At 41.9% G+C, this 10,297-nt stretch overlaps 1 protein-coding gene across 2 annotated transcripts; it reads left to right on the top strand.

Moving 5' to 3' along the window:
* Nucleotides 1-455: 455 nt before the first annotated feature.
* Nucleotides 456-9,635, top strand: stard3 (StAR-related lipid transfer (START) domain containing 3). 2 transcript variants are annotated; one of them, XM_020051095.3, is made up of 15 exons: nt 456-1,002; nt 2,124-2,175; nt 2,300-2,544; nt 3,397-3,474; nt 3,807-3,884; nt 3,992-4,045; nt 4,888-5,005; nt 5,182-5,283; nt 5,384-5,532; nt 5,667-5,729; nt 6,793-6,888; nt 7,006-7,085; nt 7,186-7,290; nt 7,424-7,517; nt 8,559-9,635. In XM_020051095.3, exons 3-15 carry the CDS (start codon nt 2,326-2,328, stop codon nt 8,661-8,663), a joined length of 1,341 nt encoding a protein of 446 aa, XP_019906654.1. In that variant the 5' UTR covers nt 456-1,002; nt 2,124-2,175; nt 2,300-2,325; the 3' UTR covers nt 8,664-9,635. The 2 variants fall into 2 exon arrangements, with proteins under 2 accessions (XP_019906654.1, XP_019906653.1); XM_020051094.3 differs by lacking the exon at nt 2,124-2,175 and having other exon boundaries at nt 457-1,002.
* The last annotated feature ends 662 nt before the right edge of the window (nt 9,636-10,297 follow it).

The raw sequence follows: 10,297 nt of genomic DNA, 5'->3' as shown, positions 1-10,297 counted from the left end.
TTCCACATACGGAAACAAAGTCCAATAGTATTATAAGTTTGCTCAACCTTTGGGCTTACGGCTGAACAAGTTTTTTCTTATTTTTTAACTGTTCTTTCATCAGGTAAGACTTTCAGTCAACATCAAAACTGATCAGCTGTTTAAAGTTTAATTGTTCGGACATGATATGGAAAAGCACACACCTTTTCTGTATAAGGTCTCACAGTTGGTGCATGTTGGAGTGAAAACCAAACCAAGAGCTCAAATTAATTTTTAGCAGTGATTTACGAAAATTGGATGCACCTGAGCTCAATTTCGAATGTCAAACAGAGTCTGAATACTTATGTAAATGTGATATTTATGTTTTATTTTTTATCAACAGCTATAAACCAGTTTTTGCTTTGTCATCACCAGTATTGTTTGTAGATTGATTTTAAATGTATTTTAGAATAAGACTGGGTAACGAAATGTAGAGAAAGTGAAGCGGTCTAAATACTTTCCAAATACACAGTATGATTAAATTGCTAATTATATTTAGTTGGAAAAAAGATCCATAATTTCATCAAATTCACATTGACAATTCGGTCATTAGCAAGCAGTTAGTCTAAAATCGATAAAATGCTAATGTTAGCTTGCTGAAAAACAGTGGTATTCCATCTGTTCGCTAGCTGTCAACAGGAAATGCATTTGTAGACGCACAACTTAATCTAGACAGGTCAGGTCTACGTGTTTGTGAGTTTAAATTGTTTCTTTTCTAAACAAGTTTGAAAATATAGAGTTAGGTTTAATAATGGAATAAAATAAACAACTACAGCAACAACAATCACAAAGAAGAAGAGGAAAAGAACAAGAACACAAAGTATGACAACTATATGGTCAGACGTCGTCTGTTGCGAGTCCGATTAATAAACATACAACACTTCTAAACAGGAAATGCCAAAGTGACCATTTTCCTGTAGAACGGATTCCCGGAAGAGAAGTTTCGTCGATGATGATGATAATGATGATGATGTGCTGAATCAGGTGAGTTAAAGGCTCGATTTTGGTTGTTAAATTCAAAAACGTTTCATGTGTTCATAGTTCAAATTAGAAATCTGTGTCTTGTCTATATATGTGTTTTATTGAAATGTATTATTTGGAATGGTGTGTATAATGTAGCTATCTTAGCTAGCTCACTTTCTAGCTAATTATGCCAAAACAACAACACTGTTATGTAAGCCTGGCATTTTATTCCATTCTATAGAATGAGACGTGTCTACTTTTAAACATTTCGACCATTATTATTAAATTCACATGTTTACAGAACCTGCTTGTATCTTCTAACTAGCTGTAACCAGTTTCGTTTTAGCTGTCAGCTTGCTGCATAGTATTTGCCTACGTGCTGGATCAACTATCTAGTTTTGTCCAGTATCGTTTTCCATAATGCAGTGATTTATGTATACGAGTTTGGATGTGTGTGTCTCTGTGCAAGAATACGTCCTGTGGTCATTTATGTGTTTTGACCGGTTCTCCGAGTACAGTTGCCTCATGATATGGCCATTGTTGTTGTTCAGTCATTCGCCCTCTTTTTTTTTCTGAAGTTAATTAGGAGGCTGTTTTTTTCACTAATTATTTAGTATGTGTATATAACTTTTTCTTCGTCCAAATTTTTTCTAAAGGAAATGTTTAAACATTGCTTTAAGCTATTTTTGTGTCTTCATCCGCATAATGCTAATCAATGCATTACAGATGCATTCAATGCTAATCAAGACGAAGACGCATTCAGTGCTAATCAATACTGTACACAGGCCCACTCAGAATCAGATCAGTCAATTTCAAGCATTCACTGTTATCTCTAGCAGTCCAATGTTCAAAGCAACAAGTGATTATTTTATATCAGTGTAGACCAATTCAAGTCTCCTGAAAACAGTGTAATGTGTTAAAGAAATTTTAACAAAAGTTGTTAACCTTGCTGTTAACTGGTTTGGGTTCCTTGCCCTAACAGAAGTCTACAGACTAGTATTAACTATAACAGCAATTTCAAACCTCAGTTAACTATATCCATTTCAAACTGACAATCAGTGGTAGTATCTGGGTGTGTTAGCATGTTTATAAAAATCACAAAAAAAAGTGAACTTCTTGGAATCCGCTTTCTCTGCTTGTAGCCTACTTCTCGAAATGACGGGCCAGTTTTCAGTACCAGGTGCTCATCAGGAGGTATTTATATCTGGACTACAATTAAACGGCCTCATAGGAAACATCTCATCATGATTTCCCCGCCTCTTCCTCGGGCCCTTTAACTGGCCACACCTTACCAGCGGCACACATCTGTCGTCCCCAGGTGGATCGCCCCCTCCGTCAGTAGGAATGCCGGGCAGAGTGGACTACGGGGAGCTTGGGGGGAGCCTTCCTGCCATTGCCTCCCTGAACGCGTCCTACTCCACCACCGCCTCCGCCCCCTCTACCCATTACCTGGTCAGGCCCCCTGCCAGTAGGCGGGTCATCTCTGACGTCCGCCGCACCTTTTGTCTGTTTGTCACCTTTGACCTCCTCTTCATCGCCCTGCTGTGGATCATTGAGTTGAATGTGAGTCACGAACCGAGTGGTGGACCCTGTTCTCTGTGGAATAAGAGTGCTTTATAGACTCTGATTTTGTAAAAATTAATAAATACATTGGACTTGTATTTGTTAATTTAATCACATTTACACATTTTCTGCTAGGCTTCCTGTATGGGGTCTGCAGCAACGTAGATGTTAAAGATATTATCACTCTAGAAAAATCTCAAAGCAGTACACAGTTCGTATAGGGAAGTGAAAGCAAAACCGCTTTGGGTAACATTGGACATTTACAGATCGAGTAAGTTGGCCAGATAAATTACTGACTCTGAGGAAAAATGTATGTATAAAAGAAAACATTCTGAATGATCTTAAGGATCTATTCAGTGTCCACTCATTTGTAATGCAAGGCACACTATGCAGGCTCTGGTTTGGTTCAGAGTATTTGTTGCTTTGGTTTCTGATCAGGTAACACCTCATACTCCCTTTCTAGACCTGAGTTTGCTCATCGTTCTGGAATACCCCTCTGGTATTTGAGTGGTAAACCCTGTCCTCTGTTTACAGTCTGTTGGTCTTTTCACCTGCTGTCTGTGTGATTTTCTTATCGACACTTGCTGTAATTGGTTCCACTGTTTTACGTGTCACAGGATGTGCTCCTCTTTTTACTTTCCTGGGAGAAGGTGTGAACATAATTGCCAGTCAGATTCCCTGCAGAGCTGTTACTGTTTTACTTGAGGTCATTTTCTGACAGCTCATTTCAGCTTGTCTTTTGTTGTGTCAGTGCTGCATGATGATGGGCAGGTTACATTTGTTTGTTTTAGGATTAACTTGCCTCTAGCTGCATGTTTTACTTTATGGCTTCTCTGTTTTGTCTCCATGCAGATCTCCAACTCCATTTGGCATAGCTTGGAACTCGAGGTTGTCACATACAACTTTAAGTCCTCCTTCTTTGACATCTTTGTGAGTGTAAATGGACTAGCCAAAGTTCTGAAAGTGTTAAATCATTAAGTTTCTGAATGTTCAGTCCAGGCAATTCCAGTGTGTCGATTCCAATTAAAGAAAATAGAGCAAATTCATGCCTTAATGTTAATTGGAACTATATTTTAAAAACAGTTTGAATTTGTTTTATCACCCTTTAAACTCCAACTGCTAGTTCAGTTATTATAGCTATAATTGTCACATCAGCAACCACCCACTAAAAGGCTTATTTACTCTCAAATTCCCTATTTCTCCAGTATAAGCTGAAGGGCTTAGTTATTTTCTTATTTCTTTTTTTTCCTTTTACTCCACAGCTCCTTGCCTTGTTTCGGTTCCTGTGTCTTCAGTTGGGTTATGCTGCTCTCCGTTTGAGGCACTGGTGGGTCATTGCGGTAAGAGCGAGCACCTTTAGACCCACAGGGAGGTCATATGTGGTGTGCTGAAGCCCCGCCCCCTACCTATTGTGAAACGTTTTTTTTCCCCTGTTTCACTCCCATAGATCACCACCCTAGTGACCAGCTCTTTCCTGGTAGTCAAAGTGATCCTCTCCAATGTGAGTGCTCACACTCTCCTCACTAGAAACAGTCGTGTGCTTGATTGTCACAGAGGTCGGTTTTCTAAGCTACTTCTCCTTTTCACTTCTCCATTTCGACCTTCTATGTTTTGTCTGCCTGGTTGGCGGGCGGTGTCTACTGATGGGGACTGTACATGCACGTCTGTCATCAGGTTTCACCTTTCCACAGCTTTCTGCGTTAGTTCCCGTGGTGACAGCCTGGGAAAAAACATCCTTTTGCAATCTGCTATTCTTTTTTTATTTTATTTTTAATGGGGAAGGAAATGGTAGATGTCATTAAAATGGCACTTAGTTGTGTGTGTGTGATATATACTTTCCTTTCCAAAAAAGTCAAAAAGGAAGGTTTTGAGTGAGAAACTGAAGGGTTAAAATTAAGAGACCACTGCAAATTTCTCACTCAAAACTTTCCCTTTCAACCTTTTTGGAAAGGAAAGATAAAGGTGCAGTGGTCTCTTAATTTTTTTTACGGAGCAGTGTGTGTATATATATATATATATATAATACACACACACACACATACTACCATTCAAAAGTTGGGGATCAATTAGAAATGTCCTTGTTTTTGAAAGAACAGCATATGGTTGCTGATAATGGGCCTGTACGCCTAGGTAAATATTCCCCTGAAAATCACCCGTTTTCAGCTACAATAGTCATTTGCCACATCAACAATGTCTATACTGTATTTCTAATCAATATTATGTTATTTTAATGGACTAAACAATTAGCTTTTCATTCAAAAACAAGGACATTTCCAGGTGACCCCAAACCTTTCGACAGTATTGTATCTATTGTCTCAGACTGACATGTGAGGTCTCACACAGCTGCTATCCCAGAATGCCTTTGGCTACGTGTTGCCCATCACATCGTTCGTGGTGGCATGGCTGGAGACGTGGTTCTTGGACTTCAAGGTGCTCACGGTCGAGGCTGAGGAGGAGAGAGGTGAGACGAGCCGGATGACAATTTAACACACAGTAGCTGATCTGGGTCCTCTGGGAATCCCCTCAGAGGATGGACGAGGGCGGTACCACAGACACTGATATGTACAATCATTTGTTGGTCAGTTGGATGAAACAAATATGCGTTGAGGAGATTTGACTTGTGTGTGTCTCCCCCAGCCTTCCTGGCAGCAGTCAACGCAGCATCCGAGCACGCTCCCATGATCTACCCCCGCGCTGTGTCCGAGGGACAGTTTTACTCTCCCCCCGAATCTCTCGCCGGTACCACATCTCTCTTTGTCTGTTCTTGTAATTGTAGTTGCTCATGTCGTTTCATCGTCTCATCTAATGGTAAACTCTCTGGTTGTGTTCTGACGTCCAGGGTCTGAGGACGACCTGGATGAGGAGGGCCTGGGTCGAAGGGCAGTCTCCCCTCAGGAGAAGGAGCTGGTTAGGCAGGGTAAAGAGGCCATGGCTGTGGTGGAACAGATCCTGGCCCAGGAGGAGAACTGGAAGTTTGAAAAGAACAATGTGAGTGACTGTAACCACTCGGGTGTTTTGAGCTGTTCGTTGAGAGTCCGGACACAACAGTGTGATATGCTGCTCATGTGAATGTTATTGACAGAGTGAGGTGCTGTACTTAATTCTTCACACCTTCTTGTCAGGATATGGGCGATTCTGTTTACACACTGGAGATTCCGTTCCATGGAAAGACCTTCATTCTTAAGGTGATCCCTCAACATCGTTTATGTTTTATTGGTGTTTTAGAATGTGATTTGATTTTTCTGTGAGTGTTAGGGAAATTGTACATTTTAGGCCCTCATCTAGGAAAGTTAACTTGAATTCTTTCATCATTGATTTAATGCTGATCTTCCATACTGATGTGTCCCTAGTACTCATACATTACTGTTTGGACCTGAATGCTAAACCTTTTGATAGAAAACAGTACTGTAAGTTGACCTTTGTTGTGTATCTTATAATACACTGAGATGTCCATTTCCTTTTCATGTGAAAAGATACACTGAGATGGTTATCTTTTAAGATGTCTTGAACTAGTGTGCCTACAGAAAGTGTTCTGACTTTTCCTTTTTTTTTATATATATATATATAATTGCCTAAATTATTTAATTCATCTTTTTTGTTGTCAATACAAACAATACCCCATAATGACGACAATCCAGTTTTTAGACATTTGAGATAAAGCTGTCACAATATCAGATTTTCAGTACACGATTATCGTGGCCAAAGGAATTCACGGTAAAGATATAATCGTGGTATCTATAGAAAATTTGAAGAAAAAAAATGCTGGTATTCATCTTAAACTTTGTTTAATGTGTTTTTTTTTCTTCTCTTTTTTGGAAAATGAATTACACTCAAAATATGAGTGTATGGAGGTGGAGAGAGTCTGTAACCATAACTGTAACAATTACACTTAATGGCTAGTGAAAAGGCAACCAGATGAACTGATAAAAAGATCCACAAAGCCTAACACTGAATTTTAAGTTCAGGGTACCATCATTTTTGTCCAGGCCAGTTTCATTATTATTATTTAAATGATTCTGTTGCACCACAATTCAAAAGCAATGGCTGATTTTCATTAGTTAATTTTCAGTACATTTTTATTTATTATTTCTTTTGTCAGTTTCAAGTTATTTCAATGACCATTGTGGGGTTTTCTTACTTTAACAGAAGGGTACCACCAACAATTTTGTCCATGTGTGTATGTTTTAACGGAAAACAAGGACATTTCATTTGAAGAGTGTTGTATACCAATGCATTTGTGTGTTCCAGGCCTTTATGCAGTGTCCAGCAGAACTGGTGTACCAGGAGGCCATCCTGCAGCCAGAGAAGATGGCTCAGTGGAACAAAACAATTTCTGGCTGCCAGGTGACCCAACCCCCCCCCCCCCCCCCCCCCCACCTAAAGACCCCTGCTACAGTGAAACCTGACAAAACGTTTGCAGTCTTGTTGACGACTGACGTTGCTGTGCGTGTTTTCCTTTAGATCCTCCAGAGGGTGGACGACAACACACTGGTGTCATACGACGTCTCTGCCGGGGCAGCAGGGGGGGTGGTGTCAGCCAGGTAACAGCACGCGTGTGTGGCCAACTGGACGTGTTTGGTTCTTCGTTGTGTTGGGACTGTAGAAACCAAAGGAACTGAGGAAGGCCTTGTTCTCCTTTAGGGACTTTGTGAATGTGCGGCGGGTGGAGCGCAAGCGAGACTGCTACATCTCTGCTGGCATGGCAACCGAACATGACGGCAAACCTCCGCACAGTCGCTACGTCAGGTCTGGTCTCCTGACAGCCTTCTTGTCACTCGGAAACAACAGTGAAAGCAGAGAATGTCCAACGCAGCAGTTAGTTAGCCTGTGTGTTATCGACAAGGTCCCTTTCTACCCCTCACTCTCCTTTTCTCCCCAGGGGTGAGAATGGTCCGGGCGGGTTTGTGGTCCTCAAGTCCAGCAGTAACCCCTCAGTCTGCACCTTTATCTGGGTCCTTAACACAGACCTCAAGGTAAGAACACCCCCAAACATCACCCAAGCAACATGACCAGGTTTTTTTTTTTTTTTTTCTTCGATTACGGAATCTTCTGGCAGCTTTGACAAGGGAAGGAACCTTTTATGGAGTGGGTCCTCTTCAGCCCGAACCCTCTCTCAACAGCTCACAAGGCAGAGATGTCCACACATAACGATTCAAAACCCAAAGTTTACAGGTGAAATGTATGCACGGGAGGTGGCTGACACAAACCAGCCACTTATGAAATGCAGTTATAAAAATAAGCTGTTGCTATAGATACAGAGTTTTCGACCAAGCCCCGCCCACCCCTTCAGATTGTTTCAAGCTTTATTATGCAGAAACTCATCCAACGTGGCTGTTGTTCTGCTCACTGTCTCTTAACGTTGTATTACCTACCCTTTTTAGAACCACGCTGTAGATGCTTATTTTAAATAATATTCCCCAAAATATAGAGAATTAGCATTTCCGTCATTTTAGACCATTACCAACTGCCTTGCTTAACGGGAAAAGGACCGATTTCTTTGATGAAAACCTATAAGTCAGTGGCCTAGCAGTCTAACCTGTAGCCAGTCAGTCCATTACAGCCTAGATCCCAAGCTTCTGGAATGCTCTCCTGAACCACCTGAAGTGACCACATTTAAAAAGTTTCTTCTGACTTTTAATACTCCTTTTAGCCTTCTTAAGTGTTCTATTATTTCTATTATTCCTATATATATATATTTTTATTTTTTTTTATTTTATGTAATGCATTTTGATGTGCCCTGTGGATGAAATGTTTTATACAAATAAACTTGCCTTGCTTAGGCTCATGTAAAACAGGTCTTAAGACATTTTATATAGGAAGGCTTTTTGTTGATAACCGTGTTGGGGGGGGGTCACGTGGGGTTTGGGGGTACGACACGTGGGGTTGGAGTGGGGAACACTAGTTACCGGATGAGGATTGGGAGCAGCAGGATAAACAGTCATTTCTGGTCTTGGTTTGGCTGGCAGTGATACTGTTGTATGAACATCATCCCATTTCCCCCTCTCCTCATCCAGGGTCGGCTGCCTCGCTACCTCATCCACCAGAGTCTGGCTGCCACCATGTTTGAGTTCATGGCCCACCTACGCCAGCGCATGTCTGACCTGCGCTCCAACCGCTAGACCGCCACCTGCGGGACGGACGCCTGCCACCTGCAGGTCTGGAGGTTTCACTGCAGCTTCTCAGGAACACCTGCCATGCACTTAGCAGGTGACCTGAGACGATGGTTGACATGAGACCTACTTTGACTTAGACAGGCGTGCACAGCACCAGGGACTGGAGGACGGTGTGACCCCCCCACGTTCTTCACTCCTTTAGGGGGGAGGGAGTCTGGGCTGTCAGAGGAAATGCTCCTCCCTGACATTTTAAACACAGTTACACACATTTCCTGTAGCCTTCCTGCTGTCCCTGTGTTCCCCGTGCTGTCTGCATCTCCCTCCAGCCACGGAGTCCAGCCGTCTAATGGAGGTGGCTTTTGGACTTTAGTTGGCCAGACTTGACAAACATGAAGGATGTCCTTTTTTTTTTTTACTACATTCGTTTGTTTTTTCCCCCTTTCTCACCAAGAACTGGTGCAATGACTGGTTTGGCTGCGTCGGATGGCTAAATCCATGCCTTATTCTACCGCACTCACACTTGTGGTTAACCACTGAGTGGCTGCGGATGAGCCTTTGTCTTATTTTTCACTGTGTTTCTCGGGTAACGGCTACATCATGAACAAACACTGAGCAGTTGGAAGTCAATGAATACGGTGACACGTCCCTTTTTTCATCGTTTACGCTCACTATGAAGAGGAGTGCCGGGTGCTGTGGTCTTCCCACCACTAGAGGGCGGCACCACCACCTGTTTGCTGAGAACAGGAGACAACTTTCCAAATGGAGCTCATGGAGGCTTTTCTTGAGTTTTCGGTTGATCATAGCTTCCTGAAGAGATACAGAAACTCTACTCCTCTGTGCCAAGCCTTTTAGTGGCCTTTTTTGCTGGAGGGAAGTGAACTACTTCGGCAAAATGCTTCACAATCGCAGACAATTCTAACTGTTCTGATCACCTCCTTTTTGAATAAGCCTTTACTGAAGACCGATGGAAATGTGGAATTAGTTATGTCTGCTCTTTTAACATGTATAAAGGTGGATGAAATATTTTAGAATCTTTCAAATGCACTATAATTGGGGTAACTGATTCAGTATTTTCAGTATGTAATAAATCTGTACCGTCATCAACATTAAACATTACATCTTGTATATCACAGCCTTCAGCTTTGAGCCCCAACGTGTTCATGTTGATGGAGACCTGAACATTTGGAAAGTCACATCACTGAATGCTGTTTTTGGGAGAACTCATGTTCCCCTCAAATGCCTTGCAGTCTTTGGAAGAGGGAAACGCACAATGGGACTTGTTGTTCGGTTTAGGTCTGTGCTGTAGATCAGGGCTCTGGTTACATGGCTTGACTACACCATTATCATGGAAGGAGCCACAAGTTGAAGGAAAACATTACGTGTTTCTATTGGTCAAATGGTTTGCTGGGCTGTCTGGAAGTGAAGAGGGGGTGTCCGGTAACCATGTTAAAAAAGAAAAAGTCTGAAAGTCACTTTGAGCAGTTTGCCGTCTGTGTGAGTGGGAGTATCAAACTGCTAATTTGTTGAGCTTAATACTGGGCTGAGAAACATGTTTGGTGCCTTTGTCGCAGTGACACTTTATAAGCATGTCTGTGTTTTTGTTTTGCTTTCAGGAGCTTTCTTCTACCAGAATGGATCTT

Source organism: Esox lucius, chromosome 11 (genome assembly GCF_011004845.1).
Source record: "Esox lucius isolate fEsoLuc1 chromosome 11, fEsoLuc1.pri, whole genome shotgun sequence".
Lineage (NCBI taxonomy): Eukaryota > Metazoa > Chordata > Actinopteri > Esociformes > Esocidae > Esox > Esox lucius.
This window is presented reverse-complemented; position numbering and strand designations above follow the sequence as displayed.

Bases quoted from the DNA above. Each gene is read 5' to 3' on its own strand.
- stard3 (XM_020051095.3), top strand. From the start codon at position 2,326: ATGCCGGGCAGAGTGGACTACGGGGAGCTTGGGGGGAGCCTTCCTGCC. The intron at 5,284-5,383 runs GTACCACATCTC...TCTGACGTCCAG, and splicing joins TCCCCCCGAATCTCTCGCCG to GGTCTGAGGACGACCTGGAT. The intron at 6,889-7,005 runs GTGACCCAACCC...GTTTTCCTTTAG, and splicing joins AAACAATTTCTGGCTGCCAG to ATCCTCCAGAGGGTGGACGA.